Below are 26,386 nucleotides of genomic sequence, written 5' to 3' on the forward strand. Positions count from 1 at the left end.
TTACAGGGGACCCTGTACCAGCTGACACGTTACAGGGGACCCTGTACCAGCTGACACGTTACAGGGGACCCTGTACCAGCTGACACGTTACAGGGGACCCTGTACCAGCTGACACGTTACAGGGGACCCTGTACCAGCTGTAAAACAACAGTTGTTAGGGAAGTAGAAACCTGCATTTCCAGAGTTTAAAACAGATTTATGAAAGATAAAAGCAATTATTTTAAGAGGTAACCTTGTTCATGACCCTTCCACCTTAAAAAATACAATATTCCAATCTGGGAAGCTTGTCTCCCTTAATCAAGTGATGGCAACTGTTTTACTATCTTTTGGCCAGACCTACAGAGCTTAGGGCCCCCATTGATATCCTCAAAGAAGAGGATTTACACCTCAAACTGGTGAGTCTTCAAAGAAAGTGGTCAGTTATTTGTAGCAGGAAGAGAGTGGCCACATAACTTCATGCCATCAGGAATTGTTTCCAGCCCCAGGCAGTAAGCCTGACACTCTAATGCAATCTGAGGATTGTTGTTGTTTTTTTGCCTTTGTTTGTAATGCTTAGACTGAAACCCCATAGCAATAATTTGTAGGTTAAATGCCCAGAAAATGAAGCAACGCAAGGGATTGTACTAATGAACAGATTCCTGATCCAATGAAGATATATTATTTCGATGACCATTCCTAATCCAGACTCCTTGAATATGACTTTATGTTCTTTTATTTTCTTTGTGTTCTTCTACATATGTTTTACTCTTGTGTGTTGACGTGTTTTGCTTCCCAGTTGTACAACGCTCTCATACCCGATAGAGTCATGTTTCCGTTATATTATAAACCTCTATAAAATTAAAAATTGTAGTATCTTAAGACTTTGAGTGCCAACATCCTGCGGCTCTGGGTGTACTCAATGAAAGAATCACCTAACCATTTGGCAAGGTGTTAAGGAGTGGTTATTAACAGTTAGAAGATAATGAAACGTTAAGTTAAATGTTGTACGCAGATGAATATGAAGTCAGGTGACCCTTATGAATTCAGTATAGGTGAACACTTTTCAGGTCTGGTTTGACTGTATGTTGTCTGATGCCTTATTGTTACCAGTTCTTTAACATATGTTCAGTGAGCTGTGGCTCCTTCAAGGGGAGAATCTATTTTTCATCTCATGCTATTGGAGGTTTAGTGAATTATTCCACATTCTTTGGAGTGCTGGTTTTTTAAATGTATGAGGTACAGTTTTGCACCTTAAAAGTATAATGAATTGCACATGCAAATGGTCATCTCATACATTGCTACCAGCAAGCTTTCAATTTGTATGGTGTTGCTCCCTGTATTTTTGTTTAATTTTCAATGTAGGACTCAAAATGCAAGCCACACCTATTCACTTTTCCAAATATTATTTGGGAGAATGTGGAGTGGGCAGGGAAAGAAACCCTAGTGATCACATCCCAAAAAGGTTGCATTATCCCCATTGACTAGCGGAGTCCTAAATTGCAGGCTTGCACACTGAACAGCGATCGCTCTTCCTTTTGCTCCTTTCGGCGCGCAGCTGCTTTGGTCTGTGAGAGCCGAGGACGGGTTGAGACACAGCTGTGCGGGGGGCGTGGCTGCGGTAGAAGCTCTCAGAGAGGAGCCACTGAGTGGCAGACGCCTATTGTGCATGAAGAGAGAAGAGGATACACAAATTCCAGGGGATACCAAACATCATCCAGCACGGGCGCATGCGCACTCCGCAGGGAGGGTCCTGATGGAAACAAAGTGTCAGCGGCGGAAGAGGGAGAAGAAGGCGCAAGGATGAGGATGGGGAGCAGAGAGATTGGGTACCCCGACCATCTTGGGCGGGCAGCTGCCTGGAACTGAGGCGGGTACCGCTGGGGTAGGGGCTTGCAAGCAACCGCGGAAGGGGTTGGCCGACCAAGTAAACCACTGACCAGAAGGGAGAAGCAACAGGAGGAACTCCGACAACCACTACAAGGGGGGTGTTCTGGTGCAAGCCACTGATCAAAGAGCCGGTCAAAAGGTGCCTAGGACAACCCACTGATGGGAGGGAAACAAAAGGTGGCTCTCGAGCAAACTACTGATCGGAGAGGGGCAACGCAGGATGGAGGAGTCAGGAACAAGCCACTGATGATGCGAGGCGCATGATTCGTCCACCGGCTGCAGCGGGGCCTCATTCTCCACAGCTGACAAAGGCCCGGGCTCGTGGCCAGGTCTGACCACAAACCGGGTGACGTAACAAAGGTCCGAAACTAAGTCCCAGCTCGACAGACCATCAGGGGCTCGAGGCGCTGCACCCGAGAGCTAAGAGAAGCCAATAACCAGGGAGTTTGCAGGAGGGGCTGACGGAGAGGCCAAAGGACTGGACAGGAGAGGATGATGGTGGCCCAGAGGCGGAACAAGGTCTGACTGGAGTATGGGCGACACCTCTAATGGCTGCTCGAGGAAAGGACAGAGAATAGTGACCTTTCAGGGTTCTGGGGGCTGACCACTAAATTGTGCTCTCGAAGATACATGCCCCTCTCTCTGGTCCTGGAGTGGCAGGCTTCATGACCGAAGATCTGTTACAGACTGCGCCCACTGCCTCCTTTAGACATCTATTCTACCCCAGCTGTTGGTCGCTGCTTTAGGGGGTGGCTGGCTGCCGAGAGAAGCGCAGCATGAAGGTCTGGGTACCGGGCAAGCTTTGAGGGGCGACTGGGCGCTGGTCAGCAGTTGACGTTTGGAGATCCATTGGGTGTGGGGTGATTGTCGTCCACTTGGGCTACTCTTGGCCACTCCCAGGCACCGTAGCGCTGTGGAATGCCAGGCACCGAGGTGGTGATACCTTCCCATGTTGTGTTGACAGTGGGTCACTGGAGAGGCGGTGCTGTATGTAACAGGTTTAATTGTTGTAGTAAACAGATGGAAGGTTCTCTACGTGGCGGGTGTAGTGCAGGTTCAATGACTAGGACTTGAAGGTCATTGCTATTTGGCCAGCTGAAGAATACTTGTCCAAGGCTTGTCACAGCCCTCCACCCCCTTGATTACATCACTTCCCTGGCCCACAACCCCCCCCCCCCCTCCGCCTTGCATCACAAGCTTCCCTCCTCGCCCCTGGGGGTCCCTCCCATGGTTTCTTCCCTCCCTGTCACTCATCCCTTTGTGCTAATTAGCAAAGAGGAAACAGGGTCAGCTGACAATAACTGGCCCAGCCTCTGGTTTACAGGGTATTTGAACCCCACTGCCCCCCCCCTCCACCCAACATACATTATTCAAATGAATGCCTCCTCTTAACTATCAGTTGTTCTCGCAGCAACATGAGTAATATTTTATAGTTCCTAAACGGCTGGCTCTGGCATTTCCTCAAGCCTGACCTTATGTGTCACCGTGAACGTCACTGCAGAAGTGATGCCTCGTGGTGAGCTGAGCCCCCTTTGCACCGCAGACACACTGCTGGCTTTGTGAACCCGTTTCTTTGCAAGAGAAACATATTGAAGGTATTTTTACTACCCTGTTTATGGAGAATCGTGCTATTAATTGATAATTATTTATAACGTTTACTTTCACTAGTAATTTATTTGACTGCCTTTTCTACATTCAATTGACAGCGTGTTGTAGGTCTTTTTAGCAGGTTAAGCAGCGTGGTTCTGCCTTTTATTATTTAGTCCTCATCCTTTCGCCCACATTGTGGTATATTTCCCCCTCATTTTTGATGAAGCTGTTTTTATGTTGGAGTAAGGCTAATGTATTAAATAGGTTTGTCCTTGTTATTGCCTAGGACAGACGTGGGAGGGGGCAGTGGTCTTTCGCTGTCCGTTCTCTGTGGGTTTCCTTCTGCCCCATTGCTGCCCTGCCACTCCCTTTCAAGCGGCCCCTGCGCTGCCTGCCATGTGCTTGTGTTGCAGGCCAGGCGCTGTGTGTGTCTGATCCACGGAGCGCGCGGGCTCCGGGGAGAGATGCCGGGTGGCAAAGCGTGCCCAGGGGCCGCCCGACTGTCCGAGGCGAGCGGGGGCGCCGCACCCCGGGACGAAGAGCAGGACGATGAAGGCGACGAGGACATGCGCGACGGCGGCGTGCCCTTTTTCATCAACCGAGGCGGGCTGCCAGTGGATGAACCCACCTGGGAACGGATGTGGAGGCACGTGAGCCGGTGCCACCCGGAGGGCGAGAGGCTTGGGCGGCAGATCCGAGGAGCCACCGACCTGCCGAAGGTGAGAGCAGTAACCCTGGGTAGTAACATGTCATTGTCTCAATGCAACATCTCCAAAACCTGCCGCATTCAAAGGGGTCATTTTGTTATTTCAAGGGAGGAGGCGCATACCTCTAAATTGCACAATGTAAACAAGCATTTCTAGCTTTGCACAGCAAGGTCTGAAAGTTGTGGCATAGGCTACAATCGCCCGCACTAGGCCCAAGCTGTGTCTAGAATACACCCTACGCCAACTCAAGCTGTAAATCAGCAATTAAAATGTCATAATTAAAGTTAATTAAATACATCAAAGAACACACAGCGACTCAGTTACTAGCTCGAATCCATGTTGCTTCAGTAGTCTAACAAAAGAACTATTTGAGTCCCACATTGAGCCGAATGGCCACAGAAACGAGGCCAGGTAACGCCCCCAATATCCTGCACTTGAAGGATAGCCATCGAAGCAAAGGCCAACATTGAACAAATCATGAAAATCAATGGCTGAGGTGGGCTGTTCCAAAGCCCACACTATCTGTACCACTTCTTAGAAGTACTTTTTAAAGTATTGATAACATATGGTGGCACAGAAACTAAAGCTGTCGCTTCGCTAGACCTAAACAGAGGATTTGTTTGCTTTAGTGATATCATCTTTAATGTCAATGGTGATGTGATGTGTGTTATGAAGTTTTGTTATGTTATGTTATGTTATGTTATGTTATTGGGAGTTTTTATAGTACTCTAATCACCTGTGAGGGTATCCAGATGCTCTGTAGCAGGTGTGTGAGGTCAGCCCTCGGGCCTTAATCAAAAAGCCAGGGTTGCAGCTTTTTGCAGAAGTCCAGAAGAGCAAAGAAGGCATTGATATGTGGTGAGAGGTTAGTTGTTCCCGGCTTCAGGGGCCAGGTACAAGAAAGCGCCAACTTCTGCTCATCTCTTGTGCACGTCTGGGGTGTGCTAGTGAGAGACCGGCATAGCAGAGGTGTCTGGAAGATTGGTGGAAATGAATGCAGCTGTTCAGGTAGGCAGGGACAGTGTTGTTGAGGGCTTTGTAGGTGTGAGTGAGGAGTTTAAAGTGTGCACGCTTGTGTTCTGGGAGCCAGTGGAGTTTGCTAAAGCGTGGTGGGATGTGGGCTCCATTTGCGAGGTTTAGGATTAGTCTGGTAGCTGCATTTGGGATGGTCTGCAGTCTTCTTGTGAGCTGGTTGGTAATCCCTGCGTTCTGGATGTTTTCCATAGTCTAGTCTGCTGGTAATGAGCGCTCAGGTTATTGTTTTCATGGTGGTGTCTAGTAGACACTTGAGGATTTTCTCCTGCATTCTTAGTGTTTTGAAGCAGGCCAAGACCACTGTGTTGACTTGGGAGGTCACGTGGAATTTATCTATGATGATTTCAAGGTTTCTTACTTGCGAGCATGGTGTGGGGGTTGGTCCAAGGTCTGTGGGCCACCAGGCGGAGTCCCATGGTGAGGAGTTCTTCCCGAAGACTACCACCCTGGTCTTGTCTGAGTTCTATTAGAGGCAACTGGATTTTATCCAGGTGACTGCTTCTGTCATGCATGTGGTGAATTGTTCCTGGTGTTGGGTGTTTTGTCCGGAAGAGACAGTATCATTTGTGTGTCCTCGGTTTAAGTGGAGATGTATATGTTGGTGGATCATGATGGTGGCCAGCAGGGTCATGTAGATGTTGAAGAGTGTTGGGCTGAGTAAGGAGGCTTGCGGGACTTCTCAAATAAGATCTTGTGCTTCAGAGTGCATGTTGATGGTTTGGGCTCATTTTGTGAGGAAGTTGCGGATCCAATCGAGGGCGAGACCCTAGATGCCTGTTTCATAAAGTTGCAGAATTAGGCTGGGTCTAGAAGTATGAGGACTGTGATTTCTCCCCCCCGTTGAGTATCATCCAAATGTTATCCACTGCAGATATAAAAGATGTTTCCGTACTGTGGTTTGGGTATGAATACTGATTGTGTGGTATTGAGAAGCTGGTGTTTGGCAAAGTGGTTGGAGAGGCTTTTTCCAGGACTTTGGCTTGGTAGGAAAGCAGGGATATTGGTCAGTAATTGGCAAGTTTGATCAGATCAGCCACTGGTTTCTTTAGCAGGGCATTGACGGCTGCATGTGTTTATGGTTACCGGAAGGTGGCTATACTTACGGAGGTGTTGAGGACAGGGGTGATTGCCTTGATGATAAAACTGCTCCTTCGCTACAAGACTGGTTTTAAGATTACCTTGCCTTCATTTTGCAGGGGCTGCGCTCTGGACATCGCGCACCCCTTCACGCCTCTTGACTCCCTTGCCTGCCGCCGCCAGAGCGCCCCACGCTGATCGTTCCCTCACCCTCTGACGGGCAGGTCACGAGGGCGGGGACGGGCGTGGCCACCATCTCGGGCTGCTCTGTGGTTGGCGGGGCAGCTCCTCTGTCCCTCCCCCCTGGCAATCTTCTTCAGCTGGGTGAGTCCCACCCCAGAAACTGACTAGATCTCCCGAGGCTTTGCCGGGAGCTACAACGCTGCCGAGGCGCGGCGCAACTTCGTTTTCAAAGCTACAAGACTGGTTTTAAGATTACCTTGCCTTCATTTTGCAGGGGCTGCGCTCTGGACATCGCGCACCCCTTCACGCCTCTTGACTCCCCTGCCTGCCGCCGCCAGAGCGCCCCACGCTGATCGTTCCCTCACCCTCTGACGGGCAGGTCACGAGGGCGGGGACGGGCGTGGCCACCATCTCGGGCTGCTCTGTGGTTGGCGGGGCAGCTCCTCTGTCCCTCCACCCCTGCCACGCCCCCTTTCAAACTCCTCCCCCATGTGTCCCTTTATTACAACTTCCCCTTACAGACGGCGCAGCGGGCGGGCGCAGCGGGCGCGACGAAGGCGCGCCGAAGTTGCGCCTAAGTTAAGCCCGTCTGCGCCCGTCTGCGCCCGTCTGCGCCCGTCTGCGCCCGTCTGCGCCCGTCTGCGCCCGTCCGCGGCCGACCGGGGCTAGGGGCACAATACCCTGCCCAAATCATTGCTTACACCTCTTCCCAGCTTCACAGGCTACAGGGTCCGTGGGTTCTATCTGCCTCTACACACTCACGGATATCCCAGCTAGATTTATCCCCTCCTTCTCACTGTTCCTGTTCATTCACCTCTCCTATTCCGGTCCCCCCTCCCACAGAAGCCGTCAATACTGCCCCAGTTAAGACCCTTAAGGCGTATTATCTGAATACCAGATCGGCGGTGGCACATTCACATGAATTATCAGTGTTGTTAGATCATCATGCACCAGATCTTCTCCTTTTAACCGAGACATGGTTCTGTGATGACTCCCTACCCACCTTGCTAGCTACATTGCCCGCCCCCTACTATGCACTTCGGGCCGATCGTTCATCCGGCAGAACGGGGGGTGGCGTTGCGGTCATTGCCCGTTCTGATCTTCCATTTCAACTGCTTTCTCTCCCCGATATTGCCACCACAGAGTATCTTGCCATTCGAACCACGTCCACATCCCCCCCTCTCACCTGTCTTCTCATTTATCGACCCCCCCAGTCGCCTCTATGATTTCTCCCTGATTTCCAGGAGGTGTTAGCCACCCTCTCGGTCAATAACTCTTCGGTGTTATTACTGGGTGACTTTAATTTTTGGCCCTCCGACCCAGCAGAGTGTTCTTCTTCTAGAGAGTTTTCAGACACACTTTTATCTCTTAATTTTGTATCTCACGTATCTTCCCCGACTCACGTCAAGGGGCATATCTTGGACCAGATTTGGTCCTTGAACTGCCCTGTCGACTCCCTTCTTATTTCTCCTTGCACTTGGTCTGATCATCACCTGATTTCTTTTGTTCTTCCTATCAGTTCTCCAGTTAGGGCCCCCCTTCCCAAAAATGTCTGGGTCCGCTCGTGGAGTAGAGTTGACCCGGCGAACTTATCAGCTCTTTTAAGTGCTACTTATCCCGTCTTACACGGGCTTTCCACCTCGGCTCAGGTTAACAGCATTGAACAATGGCTCTCCTCAGCCAGTGAGTCCATTGCCCCCTTGAAACGTCTGACCTCCAAGCGGGAAAAAGATGCCAACCTGTGGTTTACCGATGACCTGAAAACCATCAAATTATCGGTACGCCGTGCTGAGAGGGCCTGGAGGAGAAACTATTGTCCCATCTTAAGAGCTGATTTTACCACTCTATTAGCTCAATATAAGAATGCCATCTTGGCCGCTAAAACGGCCTATTTCTCCTCCAAGATCCTCACAGCCGAGAACCAATCAAGGGAAATTTTCTCAATTGTTCAGAACCTAGCCTTCTCAGATCGTACCTCTCTTAAGCCCTCTCCTTCCCTTGCCCTCTGTCACTCTCTGAATAGCTTTTTCATTGATAAAATTGCTGCCATTAAAGCCAATATCCCTGCACCTTCCCCGTCTTTTGTTGATCCTCAGTGCCCTCCTTCTCAAGGACAATTAAACTCTCTCCCCCTTCTGACCAAGGAATCCTTCACATCCTTAATCCCCCTTGTAAAATCTGGCTCTCCCCTTGACACCTGTCCCGCTCAAATACTCCGTCACATTTACATCTCTTGCCCTGATCCTCCCCTTCACTTACTAAACAGTTCACTCTCTCAGGGGGTTGTTCCCAACCCCTTGAAATCAGCTATCATTTTACCCATTTTAAAAAAACCTGGCGCAGACCCCTCGATCCCAGCCAACTTTCGCCCCATTTCTCTCCTACCATTTCTGGCTAAGGTGTTCGAGCGCCATGTCACCAGGTCGCTGAGCACCTTTGTGGAAGAAAATGGGGTACTGGCTTCCCGCAAGGCTGGTTTTCGCCCCGCACACTCTACGGAGTCCGTAGTCCTTTCGGTCCTTGACAACCTCAGGGAGGGGAGGGACACCAATCAATTTCAAGCACTGGTCCTCCTCGATCTCTCTGCCGCCTTCGACACGGTGGATCATACCATCTTACTCTCCCGTGTCGCGGCGGCGGGGATCGGGGGTACGGCCCTGGTTTGGTTGTCCTCCTTCCTGAGGGACCGCACCCAGGCAGTTCGCCTGGGTGACTTCACTGCGGATTTTCGGAAGGTCCTGTGCGGGGTCCCCCAAGGCTCCTCCCTTTCACCTCTTCTGTTTAATCTTTACATTTCTCCCCTCATTTTTTCTTTACAACAAATGGAGGTCACCGTATACAACTATGCGGATGACCTTCAACTTGTCTTCAATCTGTCTTCTTCTTCTGCCTCTATCTCTAATTTCCAGTCTACTATGATTTTCATCAGGGACTGGATGGATTTCAACCACCTGAAACTCAACCCTGATAAGACCGAGTTGGTGTTGACAGGTGGTTGCTCCAGTCCCTGGTCTTCACTTTTTTGGCCCCCTTCCCTTGGTCCCTCTCCGGTCCCCTCTACTTCGGTCAAAACCCTGGGTATCAAACTCAACTCTCACCTTACCCTTCACTCCCAGGTTAGTTCTGTGGTTTCTTCTTCTTTTCTGTCTCTTCGTACCATCCGCAAGGTCTCTCGATTTTTCACCTTTGAGGCCTTGAAGTTGATCGTCCTTGCGATGGTCATCTCCCGCCTGGATTATGGCAACGCCCTATATGCAGGTATACCTGCATATAGTCTCAGGCGGTTGCAGATGATCCAAAACCAGGCGGCGCGGCTGGTCTTTAACCTTCCTAAATCCTCACATGTCACCCCCCTTCTGAAACTTTTACATTGGCTTCCGGTTCGGGAACGTATCCAATTCAAGCTTGCATCTATCACTTACCAGGCTCGATTGGGTACGGCCCCTGCATTTATTTCTTCGGAGATTATCCCCTATTTGCCAACTAGGGAGCTCCGATCTTCTTCTCAATCCCTCCTGATAGTTCCCCGGTTTCGCCGGAAAAAGTGGGGGGGCTCAAAATTTGCGACCCTTGCCCCTACCCTTTGGAACTCATTACCCCTTGATCTCAGATCTTTAACCCCATATTCCCAGTTTCGAAAGAAACTTAAAGCCTACTTCTTCAGCAAAATTTTCATTTAACCCTCTGTTACCCGACCTCCCTCCCTTGTCTATTGTGGAGATCTGCCAGTTACAGCGCCATGAAACCGCTAGTGTAAGAGCGCTATATAAGAATTTTTAAACTCAAACTCAATTCGTCAAAGGCGTGCTGTGGGCAGGGGTTTGCCGGGCTCTGGAGTGAATGGTCTCCATGATTGTTGTGGTTTCCTCTGTGCTGATGGTGTACCACGTTGTGATTGTGTTGACTTCCTCCTTCACTGGGAAATTTCTGGAGTGGGCCAGAGGTTCTTTGAGCAGGGGAAGTTGCTGTATATGGTTCCAATTATGCTGCAGCAGAAGTTCGGGATGTTGTTGTACAGCTCTTGTGATGGGTTGATGTTTCTCATGATAGCTGTGGGTGTGGTGAAGTCTTTGACAATTGAAAATATTTCTTTACTGCTGTTGGAACTGGTGTTTATTTGTTTGACTAGGACCTTACTCTTGGTTTTTCCGATGAGCTGGTGGTATCTCCTCTGGTCGGCTTTTTCCACTTCCCCTTTTCTGGTTCTCTATTTCCGTTCCAGTTGTTTGCAGTGTCACTTCATCATTTTGAGGTCTTCTCTGTACATGCTGGCATGTGTTTTGGTTTTTGATGTGCTGCTTTGTTTCAGGGGGGCCAGCGTGTCGGTACAGTTGATGATCCACTTGTTGAAATTCTCGATGCTGCATCCGAGGATGCCTGTGGATCTGGTTTGTTTTTGTGTAGGGTGGTCGTCCAGTCTGCCTCTCTTAGATTGTTCCAGTGTCGGCATACTGGGCCCACTGTATGGGCTTTTCTGGGTTGATGGCTGTCAATTGTAAAATGGGCTGTCCAGGAGACAGTTCTTGGGGTGTTGATCGTACTGTTGTTAAAAGATGCGAAGACTGGGTGTAGGGTGTGTCCGGCGGTGTGGGTGGGCTCAGTAACACCTTAGTTGTGTCCCAGGTTTTCCAGAAGGGCAACTGAGTTTGGATCGGTCCAGTCTTCAATAGGGAAACGGAGGTCTCCTATAAGGATGAAAGGATTGGTGTCAAGGCCTAGGGGGATGATCAAGTCTGTGATGATGTTTGTGAAGTTGACACTGGGGGCTGGAGGACAGTAGACTAGGGTCCCACCCAGATTGAAATTTGCTGTTATTTGTAATTTGAAGTTGAGGTGCTCCATGTAGTTTGTTTTGGTTATGGTGGGCGAGGTGCAGATGAAGGACGGTGTCTTTGCAGACAGTGGAGATTCCTCCTCGGAGTCTGTGTTGACATTCTTGCCTGGAGATCTTGTATAAGGCAAGGATGGCAGTGGGGATCTCTAGCATTGAAGCTGTGATCAGCCATGTGAGCTCTTCACTGATTATGCTATTTGTGATGTCATTTGTGACATGTCAAGAGGAGTACATTGGGGTAGGGGCATGTTAAGTTGCATACGTTAAGTTGACTGGTATTTGCAAAGGTCGCCGTAATGGCAACTTCAGAGTGTCTAAGGGCTTTTGATTGGAAAAACAATATCCCTTGAACTGAAGTATGTTGGGGTTTTGTACGGGATGTTTCTTAGAATGTTAATTACTTGTCTTTCTTGATGCCCATAACTTCCCTCAATAATAATTTGTTTCAAATATTGTTTTTAAGTTTGTCATTGTATACTTCATCACATGCCTCTAATTTAGCTGTTGCCAGGCGGCCAGCGATTTTGGCCCTGCGTATTGCCCAGTACCACCTTCTCCAGTTGTTGCTGGCCACAGCCTGGGGACTTGCTGAGTAACCCCTCACTATGCATGGCCCTCAGTCACACGCTGGTCACTACCCATTCTAAAGTGCTCACTGGCCTAACCTCTTCCTTGCACCATGGGTATAGCTTGTGCCTTTAGACCCCCAGTGCCTGCTTCCCAAGCAGGCCATGGTGTCCGGCCACACACTGAGTCTCTTGCCCTTCCCCTGACCTTGGGCTGTGCTCTAATGCCACAGGGAGTGCCAGCAGTTCCCACTACCTCTGCTGCATTGCCAATTAGACCTGTCTGGGACAATGCCTGGCGTCCACAGGCTACTACAGTGAGACTCAAGTGCCGTTTTTTCTTTGTTTGCTTTTTTGTTCTTTTTTCACGCTATAGCTTATTTGACTTGCCCCCCTCCCCGCCCTTCCTCATTGAAAGCTCTTATAGCATCGCAACATTAAATGTGCATATTCATTTTCTCTGACATTATTGCAGCTTGCAGATGTTATGACCAAAAATACACATTTTTTGCTTTGGGGGAAAAAGGAAATGTTACTGTGCTCTAAGGTATGATTCAATCCTCACACCTTTCCCCTGATCCCTCTCATAAAAAACAACCATTGCATTGTTTACCGATCAACCCGGTCTTTACATTTATAAATTATAGATATATTTTTACACCATGTATGGGAATTTTCTGTAAACTCTGAACTAATTTCCACAAATTAAAAGAAGGCATTCGTAACTCAAAATTCATGCCAGATAACCCAAATTTGAAGTAGAAATTGCCATGTCACATTTAAAAACCTCTGTAGCCCTTTCCCCCTTAACAATTTGCTTGAAATTTCAAATGCTCGAGCTCAAGTGCATAACATTTTTTGAAAAGTTTCTTACAGATTCATATGGCACGACAAAAGTAAATAGTGAAACAAAAACTGATTTTATTATTACAAAGTGCAAGACCGCCATAATAGAATCTCTATCTATCTACTCACAGTGCAAAATGCATCATTTAGGCCAATGCGGGTTCTCATGGTGGTTGGCTGTAGAACTGTGGCAGACTTTCCTTCTCTATCCCCTGCACGCAGCAAAATATACCGAGCTCAGATCAACATGTCATTGCTTTAGACCCAATCTGTTAATTTTAATCACATCACAGTCTGGCTCGTCAAATTAGTTTTCCTCTCCTTACCTTCTCCTTTACTTCTTTCCTCAATTGATTTAACTGCCTTTAACTGCCTTTATTTTATTTTGGCATGTAAATCTCATAAACTGCTGGACAGCACTTGCCCGTGCTTATATGGAGGCCTCGCCCTCTAATCCTGAGCTAGGTAATGAGCTAGACATTAGGCAAGGTGATGACATTACCCCCTGTTTTCCTTTCTCTCATCTGCATCCAAATCCTTCTTTTCTTTCACTTGGGTTCTCATCTCATACTCTTTCACCCCAGCGTTTATCTCTGTGTCTCACTCATACCTCATTTGCCATCCCCCCTCTTTTGGACATTGCTTCTTTGCTGCAAATAAAAGCGCTATCACCCATGCTTGTTATGACCAATTAATGCCTTAGAGGGGCTCAACCCTGTCACTGAGTGCTGCGGTCATTGTATCTCCAGGGACGGACAGCACAGTTCTGCATTCCCTGTTACTGTACAGTGCATGGCAAATGCAGGTGCTGGTCTATTCCCAGGTGATGCAAACCAGCTCTGTCAGGCCATTTAAGAAATGGGTGGTATGATCTGATCAAGATAGACATTTCCTCACATGCATATGCCAACTCTAATCATTTGCTTGATACAAGATTCACAAAAACCCAGTGTCAGGCTAGAAGCCAAGAATGCAGGTTGATGGAGCATTTATTATTTAATAAGCACGCCCACTGAAATGATGTGATTCTTTGGCGATAGCGGTTGTTTTAAAATTACGGGGTTGCCACATATGCCAACATATGCTGCATAGTCTGCAGATTGTACAAAAAAAAAGTTCCTAGCTCAAATGGATCAAAAGGTAATAAAAACGCGGCAACATGTGTTGCAGTGCAGCGGAAGGCACTTCTCAAAAGTTAACTGGTCACTTTTCAATTGCCTGTTGCTGTATTTGAGTGTTAATCTATTACTAATGAGATGGAATATTTGCAAATACAGTGTAAAAAAATACTGTAATACTCAACATAAAATGTGCTGCAATTATTCAACCTGGAGGGTTTGGGGTTTTCCAGAAATGACAAGGCGCGCACCTGAGTAACCGCAAAGTATTTACTACTATAAAGTACAGAAGTCCAGGCAAGAAGGGCGGGCGGTAATCCCTCGTAACCGCTCAAGGTTGGATCAAGAAGATCCACACAAATTGCACAGTAACAACAAAGCCCCTGCACTGGAGAAGAAACAGTAATGTCTGGGTGATTTTGAGTTTCAATGAGAAAGGTAAACTGTGCACATCAAGACTTTCAAAGCAAATAGACCATTTGGTGCAATAAAAGAGTTCAGAAGATGTAAAGTTCTTGGTGTTAAACACCGGTTTAATGTTCCTCTGTACTGGCCAACACGTGTTTCATCGCAGGGAACAGACTGCGAATCTTCAGGGCCTCATAGATTATGGACCGGAATTGGTGGTGTGGCCAAACCCGATATGGGTGAAATTTGTAGAAAGTAAACGTTGCTCGCGTAGTTGGTAGTTTCTCATTAGTATTCAATGGAAGCCATAACCGGGAGGAGAAGATTTGACGCAGTAGCGCTCCGAGTAATAGACAGGCGGATACACCTGACTGTCCGTGTTCCCCCTCCTGTAGTTCCCGGCGCCGTTTTTCAAAGACGGTCTGCATTACACTGTCCGACACTATCCGACTTTGTGCACAAGCTCCAAGTGACTCGGTCCTCAGGCTGCTCTCTGTTTGCTAAGTGAAGCCCATAGGCTGCAGTGGGTCATGGCTGCCACTTCCAATTCTAGACTAGCCTCGTCCTCTTCCCAGATTGTGATATCCCCCCTTTGCTGCTTATTTTGCAACCTCGAAACCCCCCCAGTTGTACACGTAGCCCCAAATTATTGCTTTTACTTTGATCAATGCAGTCTAATCAATAGAGGGAGCCAAACACATCCGCTTCCTAGAGATTACACTGAAATTTGGAGGGCTGTCATTGGACACAAATACCCATGCTGTACCCTAGAGTGGAAGTGCAGTACCAATGACCATAACACTTTGGCTGAATCCATGATAATTTTGATGGCTGTCAGTCCTTCTCTAGCCACATGCTTTAGTACAACTGTCTCTCCCTATTGGGTAGGATGGCTCTCTGTTTTCCACTGCACCTCCTTCCAGGCAGTCCTCCACCTCCCTCTCACTCTTAAGGATATGTCACTGTCAAGTCACATCTTACCATATTCGGTTGGATACATAAACCATAACATTATAGTTAAAACAATAAAAAAAAGTTCAATTGTAATCCTAAAATACATATATACAACTAAGTACTGATAAAAACATGAGAATCTGTTTCTGCAGTTTGATGACACACAGTAGAAATGTCCCCAAAGCCCAACAAATGTGCAACAAGGGTAGCGATTGACTATAAACCATGGCTTCTTTACAATGCCTAAAGGTCGCATCTTTCAAAATAGGTAGGAAGAAGCGAACTCTAAGAGAGACACACTACTCACAAAAAACACAATAAGTTCAATGTATAAAGTGATCATCACAGGGCCATAATGGTAAAATCACATGATCTGAAGATGACAACGTAAAGGCCACCATAAAGTGCAAAGTCTTGAATTCCAGACATGTTAACAGATGCCCATGATAACTATTTGAAACCCAAACCATATATGAGTCAACCAATGGGCTGGTAGTGTGCAAATAATAGTTGCTCACAGAGGCCTTCCTAACCTCCTTGCGCTTTTTCGATGAACGGCATAAATCAAAGAATCTGTCTTTTATGACATGTTTGAAATAGATAGGCAAGCCACTGGGATCATCAAATAAATCATGGATACCAAGGGTGCGACTTAGTTCCTTGTTATTCATTAGCCAGATAATTTTATTTTCCATATTTTCCAAGTCCAAGCGTAGACCGTCTTCTACCACTTGGCGCATAAAGTTGTTTGAGGGTTTGGATCAGATTGACAACCACAATATGGCAGGGCAGAGTCAGATGGTGTTGTTTATGTAGTCCAGTCCCAATTCATCTTGGCACAAATATGTGGAGTTACACTGGGGGACTGACAGGAGACATCTCAAAAATCTATTCTCCACTTTCTGTATCATTTCATACTCCCACACACCCCACAGCCCAGCACCATTTGAAGTGATCCAAAGATATCCGCGTCTATAAACCTTAACAAGCTCTCTGATGGACTTGTGGCCTAATTTAACTGCAAATTTCACAAGCACCTCTACACTTCTCTCAAACATAGCTTCCCTATTGCTGCCTAACATAGACAAGCTACCAGAGTTGTGCAGAACACCCAAATAGGAGAAGATGGAAACAGTGAATTTTGGAACAGCTAGCAATAGAAGACTTGCTCTTAGGCCCAAAAACCATTATGTTTGTCTTAGACTGGTTTATGGTAAGATCAACATTTGTAATGAAGTTTGAGACCCTACCCAACAACCTCTGGAGACCAAGCGGGGCCTGGGCCATGAGGACGACATCGTCCACGTACAGGACTGCAAGAATGGGGGGTGGGCCAACGTATGGAAAATCGACGGGACGGTTCTTGAGATATTTTTCCAGGCTATTAATGTAAATTAAAAACAGAAAGGGAGCCAAAACACAACACTGTCTGAATCCTGTAACATCTGGAAGGGTTCAGTTGTCTCTCCATTAGGGCCAAAACTGACACTCGCAGTTACATTACTATACAGTTGCCTTAGAAAGTAGACAATGCTGGGCTTAACCCCCAAATCAATCATGATATCCCACAGTTTACTTCGATTTACATGGTCAAATGCTGAGCTGAGGTCCATAAAAGTGGCATATACGGACAGAACTACACTTTACAGCGGAGTATTTATTGGCTACAAGATCAAAATCTAGGCACTGCTCTAACGTTCCCACACCCGGTCTAAAATCATGATGTATGTCCAAAATGACATTATTAGCCTTGGCCCAGGCTTCCAAATGATCTATCAAAATCCTGCCCATTGGTTTGGCTGTGGAATCAATCCAAGAAATTGAACGGTAGCACTTCGGGTCCCCTCTTTCACCTTTTTGAAAATTGGCACAATTGTGGCGTGAGACCAAGATCCAGGCGGGCCATGAGAGCCACAGCACGCAAAACATTTGCAAGCTGAATTGTTAAAAAAGTAAAGTAATGGTTAACCACTTGCCAGGAGCCTTTACTATCGTTTTTTTCACAGGACTTTAGAAGAGTTTCATAGGCCTCCTCCCTGATCTGTTTCTTCCTGGTATCAGCGGCATTTTTGTAAGCCGCCCGGCACATATGTATATCAATCCTGGATTCTGGTGGTTGATTTTAGGGCTCAACAGGTTTTTGTGAGGCCTAGAGCAGTTGGCATCGAACCAGCGTAGAACCGTGACCCTTCTGGGTCCTACAAGGGGGTGTCAACAGCTTCTTGATGGCTACACGTAGGCCATGGTAACTACCAATGAAATCTGGAACTATAGGATCCTCATCTAGGCAAGTTAGGATATCGGACATATTTCCAGTGTTCAGATCGGAAAGCAGATAATCGTAATCAACATTTGCCCAACATCGTTCTTAACATGGATGAGAGTTAAACCTGAAGGAGACTCCTTTACTGCCCGCCTCCTATGACATGTTACTGAGAGGATACAATGGTCGTTAAACACAGTTTCTGCAACTAAATAATTGGAAAAAAAGGCAAATATTGTCCAATGAATACAAAGTAAAATCAATTAAGCTACCACCTTCACTGCCAATATGTTGGCTTGAAAGAAGGGTCCGCATGTAGCGAATCCAAAGCAAAATGCCAACTAAAGTTAATGAGAAGATGACTAAGTGCATCCCCGTACAGAGAATGACAAAATGGGTTAATGCCTCTCCTACACAGTTTGGTAAAGGTCTATAGTCAAGTGAGAATACAAAAATAATGAACCACAGACAATGTAAACACCAATAAATACTAACAGATGAACTCACCACTCACTAATGTATAAGCATTATTTTATATATTTTTATTTAGTCAGAAAAATTCTTTTTTCCGTTTTTTTGAAAATATTCTTTGTGTACAAATATATCTTTTTTCATTTTTTAACAGTGACAATACGGGATTAACATAAAGCCCGCTACTAAGCTTCTGCAAAGATCTACAAGGGAACTGACACCTTACTAAACTATGTAATATCACGTCGAAGGAATCCCAACCTTTGAGATATCACTTCTAATTCAAGTTTAAAAGGACGTGTAGCCTTTCTTGCAACCTATTTTAGTGCAATATATGGCCACCTGAAGAAGGCTAGCCAGCCGAAACGCGCGTTGTGACCTACCTTGCCATATTGCATAAATCACTTGTTGTGTCCCATGTTTGTCTGCTAATGGTTTTTAATGTCTATGAATTATAAACAATTTCATTCTGAACTATGTTATAAAATGAAAAAAGATATATTTGTACACAAAGAATATTTTCAAAAAACGAAAAAAAGAATTTTTCTGACTAAATAAAAATATATAAAATAATTCTTATACATTAGTGAGTGGTGAGTTCATCTGTTAGTATTTATTGGTGTTTACATTGTCTGTGGTTCATTATTTTTGTATTTTCACTTGACTATAGACCTTTACCAAACTGTTTAGTTTCCCTATATATAGCAAGTGTATCACTATTGTATATAGGGGTCCCCTTCTTTCCAAATTGCTTTAATGCCTCTCCTAAACAGTCCACTAGGCCGCAAAACCGAGACCCTGATTAATAACAGGTTTCAATATTAAAATGACCCATGCAACGCAAAGCTGTTGGTTCCTTCTGAGGGTCGATACATCTGTCCAATTCATATGTGAGAGCTGTCACTATCTTAGTGCAGTGTATGTTAAAATCGTTCTTCTAAAAATTAAGTAATAAGAAGTTCATGGAGCACGGATTAAACCACAAAAGGTGAAAATTAGGAGTATCTAAAAAGGACAATTTGACTGCTCCAGGGATCCCTACCTTGACTAGAGTTAAGAAACCACACTTGGTTCAGCCAGCACGTGGCGGAACTGCAGGTGTAAACAAATAAATAAAACCATCTATGTAGAGAGTAACTCAAGGGCCCATGTCTCCTGGCAGCTTATAATATCAACATCCTTAATGAAAAGTAACCAATGGGGGTTATTCGTCTTGGAGCCAAGACCTAAAACATTCCAAGAAGCAAAGTTAAGATCAGGGTTGCTGCCCAAACTCCAGCAATCCCCATGTATGATGGACCCTACAAAAGCAGGTACATGGGATGAGCCCGTACAATTTGAGGCCGGAGGGATAGGCAAATTGAGGCCAGGGGGATATATGGTAGGCACTAGGGAAGGGGGCCTATGAATCAAATCCTCAGCGGCTGGGCACACATGTTTAGGAGTGGGAAGAATTCTTCATGATTGTCAATCATTGACATCACAGCCGGACAATGCATCATATCTGTTAGTGACTGTATAGATAAGTCACTATCACACCCAACCCAAACCTGATGACCCCTCTATAATCCGCAAGCATGTTTTTCGGGGATTCGTCATTGTACATGCAAGTGTATGATCATATGTTCTTTACAAATGGAGAGAGCGTTTGGGATACAACAGTGTTGTGTGTGTGTGGTATCACCCCCAAGGTCATCCTGTGAAGCATTAATTCACCTCCTATGACGCTTGTGCCTATGAAATTGTCTCTCCACCAGGGATAGTGATTTAGCCCCCTGTGTAATAATCACATTCACTGAGTTCAATACACCATTGTGAAACATTGGGAATGGTGGGTGGTTTGGTATGGCTATCACCTACTGGCCCACACCAAATCTGCTTGATTTTACAAGAATGAATATCATTAGCCCTAGAGATGCTGTATACATCTGCACTTCAACAAAAAAGATGCACACACAACTTTGATCTACCAACTCTCCCAATGTTGGGACGAACAGGCATAAATGGGCATAAGAAAGGAATATTTAACGAGTGGACTAGCCCAACGCGGCTGGTAAGAACCAGCAAAGCACTTCAGAATCATCACACCAGGTAACGTGCCTCAACACCCTCCCAAGGGTGCTTCCTAACACACTTTGTGCTGCAGATTGGCAGGTACTCTGATTCCACAAAATAGAATGCAGCTGTGAAATGGGAAACTCTTTGCAACATCTTTTGTTGGGCCTAGCTATGCCCTATGTTACTGAGTCCTCCTGCGCCTTGAGATCACTGTGGTTCACACTTGGATCTTTGCCTGAGGCCGGTTCACCCATTGTTACACCACTCCCACACAGAGAGAATGGTATTAGGTATGGGTATGGTATTAGAATGACCATACATGGAATGCTCCTCTCCCTTTGGAACCCTTGCTGTACCATTTATCTCTCCCACCCACCTGTAGGCAACTTCCAACAGCAGTCACTCTACAAATCAGAAGCTCGACCAATCTACCCATCTGTATAGAACTCGTACTTGTAAGATCCTTTGCTCATTGGTTTCCAGGCCCGATAGGGGCTCACAGCACGTTTCCCAGATCCATGGGTTACCCTTGTGCTGTGGTTTTTGGACAGTGAGCATGTGTTTAATCGGAGTGTAGTAGATGTGTTGGGGAAGCCGGATCCCAGTATTTGGTGCCTGTTATGAGCCAGCCCACTACATTTTGACCAGACTGCAGGGCTGTGATGACACTGTCATGGACACCCTTGTAGAGCAAAAAGGAGCGCACAAGAACTTGCACGGCTCACATGAAAGGCATACAAGCACCTGTGGTTTCATTATTAGAGGCTAATGAGCTGGGAACTAGTTCAACTGGAAAGTTTGTGTTTGGGTGAGTCCTGACATGACCTGAAAAAGCTTCCACCTTCCCTTTTAAATTATTTGCTGACATGCCAAAAACTTTTTTTTCCAGTGAACTTTATAATTTATGTGTCCTCTAGAGGTACTTAACTGAGGCGTTTCACATGAAAGCCTAGCTTCTGCACAAAGTAGTTGTACCATTCTTAGTCCACCTGTATCAATGGGTGGTTACAAACCAGATTAACCAGGCTATGTGCCGACTAGAAAGTGATGGCATTTGATACATAACTCAGGAGTATATATCTCTTAATCTGCATCTCTGATGGAGAATCTGCCTACTGGTCCTCCTATCCTATAGAATCTGACCAGACCGCATGACTGGGGTCCGTGCCTTCCATTCCATGCACCTGGCATGTAGTAACCTGGGAGGAGTGTGGTTCTTGTGTGCAAGAAGGCTAGTATTACATACTGTAAAAGACGGGCATTCCTTTGCCAGCTTTGTTTGTTTACTGTTGATGTGTCCCACTTCCTTTCTGCTCTCTAATACAGTATCTGGCTGGTGGGCATGAGGGAGACTCACCATGCCTTCCTCCAAAATATACTAGTTTCCCTGTTTTACGCGGAAGCCAAGTAAACCCACTCCATAGTGTTGTGCAGGTCGCCGTATAGCAACCGGGGAAACTGTGGCTAAAGCAGACTAGCCCGAATCAATACACTACCTGGACCGATGACCCTGTCCTCTACCTGCTGCTAGGAAAGTCCAGGAGAAAGAAGACAACGAAGAATGGCCTGCTTCCCTGTTACTGGATGAGAATGCTCGAAGAGGCTGACCATTTCGTGGACCCTGGCTTTCTTCTACTTCTTCCAAAGTGTAAACCTGTCACTCTGGGCCAGATAGTTTTTTATTTGTGTGGACTTAAAAGGAACTCTTCACACTAGAGACAGGACCTTACTGGTAGCGGTTTTCCCAGATGGCAGGGACCAAGCGCTAGATGCCAGTCTCTCCTTGGTACAACCAGTTGCCCTACATAGGGAAGACTCTGTACTGCCCAGCAAGGCGAGAAGTCGCTTCTCTGAGAAGAAGAGCGGCACAAGGCCCATCTGACTGGAGCTCCGCGTGGGGACGCCTCAAGGGGAGGAGTCACTGATGGGCTAGTAACCCTTACAACCAGCTGGCCAGAATCAACAAAAAGGAGCCAGACATGAATTTCAGTTTTTTAAAATTCAAAATGTAACATTCTAATTGACATTTTCACCTAACTATAACATCACTCTAACCTTTGTTTTTTCAGTGAATTTCTGAGGCTGAGGTTTTTCTTTAGTGTTAAGTGACATTATATATATATATATATATATATATATATATATATATCTATACTACTATTATAAAGTAAGAACTGGGAACCTTTGAGGCAGGTAAACTCGGGAACCACAGCGCCAATCCAAACACCTAATACGTCATTGGAATTGGCAGGGTGTGCAGAGTGACATAGGCTATATACCCCCCAAAAATATACCTTCTTTAAAAAATATACCTTACAAAAAAAAGTAGTCCCTTCGAAGTAGCGCCGGCCGTGTGCGCTAACGTGCTGACATCATCAGGAGCGTGGGGAGGAGTGGTGAACAGCGTGAAGTTTCACAGACTGGAGCGGGCTGGGAGGAGCGGTAAAATGGAGGATAGCGGGGAGGAGCGGTGAACAGCGGTGACTGGAGTGGGCTGAGGTACGTCAAACGGAGGAGCGGTAAACTTTGGGGGAGGACCGGTAAAGTTTGTCGGACTGTAAGCCTCATTGCCTTTGCAGACTGGAGCGGGCTGGGAGGAGCGGTAAACTGGAGCGGTGGACAGGATAGCGGGGAGGAGAGGTGAACAGCGGTGACTCGAGCGGACTGTAAGCCTCATTGCCACCGGACGCCCGCGGTGAGCTGAGGAGGTGCTTAGGGGCCTTTGGATGGTGGAGCGCGGGAGGAAAGTTAAACTTTGGAGCGCAGGGAGGAGCGCTACGCTATAAGCCTGATTGCCCCCGGTAAAGTTTGTCGGACTGTAAGCCTCATTGCCTTTGCAGACTGAAGCGGGCTGGGAGGAGCGGTAAACTGGAGCGGTGGACAGGATAGCGGTGAGGAGAGGTGGACAGCGGTGACTGGAGTGGGCTGTAAACCTCATTGCCACCGGACGCCCATGGTGGGCTGAGGAGGTGCTTAGGGACCCTTGGATTGTAGAGCGCGGGGAGGAAAGTTAAACTTTGGAGTGCAGGGATATATATGTGAATAAGCCTCTGGAGAGAGGCGAAATGCGTCATGGCGGACATGTTGGGCGATTTTTTTTATTAATGCACTAATAAAGCACGAAATATCTGGCACCAGAAAACTGGTTCACTCTTCGTCGTTTTCCTGCTGGAATACGTTGGATATGTGTTGGCGTGTGGCGAGAACTACTCAATATATATAATACTCATTAGTATTTCGAACATTATTTTTCCTCAAACCTAATGAGTGTTGTCCTCAATGATGCCACTTAACATGTCATGAGTGTAGTAATATGTTCGGTCATAAGCAGTGCATGATGGGGCCACAAGTACGAGTTAATTTAGTAAATATAATTGGCGTATTTCAGTGTTTTTTGTTACTTTAGTGATCTTGTCTTATTTCAACATCTAACTCTAATTCCTTGTAACGTTACTTTTTTCAGTGAATTTCAGATTTTAAAAAATCATATTCTAAGTTGCCTCGGGCCCAAACCTCCACGAATGCCCAACCCCTGCAGCACAGGACCTTAGCCCATGGTCAGCAGGGGTTGGCCGCAGGGCTGGGCCTCAAGATCATGTTCGGCTCCAAAACCTCAGCAGACTGCCATTCAAGCTGTGCAGAGCCTCTGGCCGTGCCCAGGGGGCTTGGCCACTGGGCCTAATCCTATAGAGGCATCCCTCTGTGTGTGCCCAACCACCACTGCACACAAAGATTATCTACCAACATTTATACTTTTTAAAAATTACGGAACTGGTAAGCGACTGAGAATATGGTTAGAGTGAATAAACAGATGTGGAAAGAGGATGCTGCAATTACGCAGACGTGTCCTCCCACTTTAACTATGTTTAGTCCCTTTAAAAATACATTCTCTCTCAAATTACTAAACACCCATTACCCCTCACATTTTTAAACTCACTGGTTTTCTACTTGTGTTAAAATTCCAATGCACATTTACATCAGCCTTCCCATCAGGGAATGTTTTCAATTCAGCTACTCCTGTTCTAACAAAATGACGTTCAGGAATGCCTCACTTTTGTTTTCATTTCAAAATGTTATTGCTTATTTTCTGTGGTGAAGATACAGTTGATCACTGGGGGTTAACTACCATACTGCTGCTGGCAGTATATGTTTGATTCTTCATGTCAGAATGTTTTACTGACATTGATGAGGAAGATGTTTGATAAATCATTGAAAATGGGTCCTTGTTTTATCTTTCTAGAGCACTAATCATAATTTCTAGAACAAAAGAAACCCCTCATCTCTTAATTTGCTGCAGTATCCTCTGTGAGAAATGCTTTCAGTTTTGCAGCTTTGATTCCATCAAGATGGTATTATGATGTACCACATTTTTTTCATCAATACAGCTTGTTAGCACTCTGGTTGTTCATTAGAACGCTGTGATGAACCTACAGTAGGGCACTGAGGAATTAACTGACAGGCTGCACGTGTTGAAAGTATATATTAGTATATATTTCACCGAGCATACAAGAGTTTTCTGACATTGATGAGAAAGATTTTTGATAATTTACAGAAAATTCGTTCTCATGTTAGCTTACTAGAGCACTAACCATGATTTCTATGATAAAGTGAACCCCATCATTTTTACACTTTCGATTCCATCAAGATGGCATTTAGGTGTACAACACTTCTGTCATAAGTACAGATTTAGTCATCTGGGTGTTCATTAGAACACTATGGTGAAACTGCAATGGAACAATGAGGCAAAAACTCACAGGCGGCTGGTGGTGGTAGTGGAACGTGTAACTCAGCATATCAGACTTTTTTCTGACATTGATCAAGAAGATACTTGAGTGTGTGTATATATGTATATATGTGTGTATATATATATATATATATATATATATATATACAAAATGTAGATGGGTCTTCAGTGACCTAGTCTGCATGCACTACCTTCATAGGAATAAACTGAAATGCTGTGCACGAGCTGCCCTATATTGTAAGGGCCCGTGCACCCAGGACACTATACATTAAGGTCCCATGAATGCGCTACCCTTGTTTACAGCAATATTCTGTGCAATCACTGTTATTCTGTTAATATGCAATAACATTTGGGCTCACACTGTACTTCAGTTCTTAGAAACGTTCTACATACACTCTTTCACTGGACATACTTTGGAACGTTTCGCACTTGCCTTGGTTATCCCATTTCTGACACAAATATTACTTCATTCCATTGTGCTACGCGCCTGCAGTGTGTGTTCAGTTTGAAAGTCTCATGCTCTCATGCTACATGTAGGTGCTCAAAGCGTCCATTATTTATTTATTTGGAGCTTTGTTAAGCGCGAATGAGGCCCAATGGCGACCGCGCTCTCTTCACAGTGCACGTTATTGAATGTCGTCTGACAAGTGATGCTGTGAGTCTGCTGACTGAGGGGACTGTCAGTTCATGATTGTCATGCGTATGACCTAGGATGCCTGCAGCTGAGCTCGTTCAACCCCACGGGGCACTGGAGCATGCAGGCTAAGCCAGGCCAGCGGGGGCGCGGGGGTGACCTACTTTTCAATAGGATTAATGACTGACAGGGCAGTGGTAGATCAGTCCTTCAGCCACTAAACGACAGCAGCGCAGTGGTCTGGTGTCAGTCTGTCCAGTATGTAGACCACTCCGCGCCTGACAGAATCCAAAGCTAGCATCGTCATCATTGGGAGATTTATGGATCATCCGCCATCTTGGATTGATTCCCAAAGGCTGCTTTGTGCATCGACCGCTCTCTTCCTTCCTGTCCTTTTAATATCGGCTTCTAATGTAAATGAAATACAGTCCATTGACCGGCCCCTGTTAGGTATCGGCTCTTGTGCTGATTTTACTCATGAATGGAAGAACGACTGTCCTTTTAAAGCTGATCCTATGTTTTGTTTTTTAATGTATCAAACAAATGAGAACAAGCTCGCTACCATCCCAATGTAATCCCAATGTACGGCCATGTATGTCTTTTACTCATGTCTCAGACAAACCATTAGTTTTTTTTAAAAGAATCCTCACCTACCTACCTAGTTGGTGGCATGCTTCATCAGATACTGAATGCATCTTAGCTGTGCTACAATGCCTAATTACAGCGGAGCTGGTTTATTTGTGTGACGTGATGAATTTGTGAGTGCATTTTTTAAAACCACCTCCAGGATATCCACCCTTAGGGAAAATATTTTACTCGTGGATTCCCTGGGTAGGGTTAAAAACAGTGATAGTGCATGTGTGGTAACAAATTAGTTATCTATCACATTCTAGCGTAAGGTTGATATGTTTCAGCCAAATATGAGTGCTGTTTGAGTCACAGTGGCATTCTCAGGAATGCTAGGGGAAAACCTTAGTCCGTGAACGCAAACACACTACGGCATGAGCATGTAGGGTGGGACCATTCGTAACT

At 46.0% G+C, this 26,386-nt stretch overlaps 1 protein-coding gene across 1 annotated transcript in view; it reads left to right on the forward strand.

The window, feature by feature from the left end:
• The first annotated feature begins 1,694 nt into the window (after window positions 1-1,694).
• VASH1 (vasohibin 1) overlaps window positions 1,695-26,386 on the forward strand; it is a 100,985-nt gene continuing 76,293 nt past the window's right edge. The window contains exon 1 of the mRNA XM_086937536.1: window positions 1,695-4,175. Coding sequence (XP_086793662.1) covers window positions 3,921-4,175 — 255 coding nt within the window. The 5' untranslated portion in view covers window positions 1,695-3,920. The remainder of the gene's footprint in view (window positions 4,176-26,386) is intronic.

This window comes from Lissotriton vulgaris, chromosome 9 (assembly GCF_964263255.1).
Source record: "Lissotriton vulgaris chromosome 9, aLisVul1.2, whole genome shotgun sequence".
NCBI lineage: Eukaryota > Metazoa > Chordata > Amphibia > Caudata > Salamandridae > Lissotriton > Lissotriton vulgaris.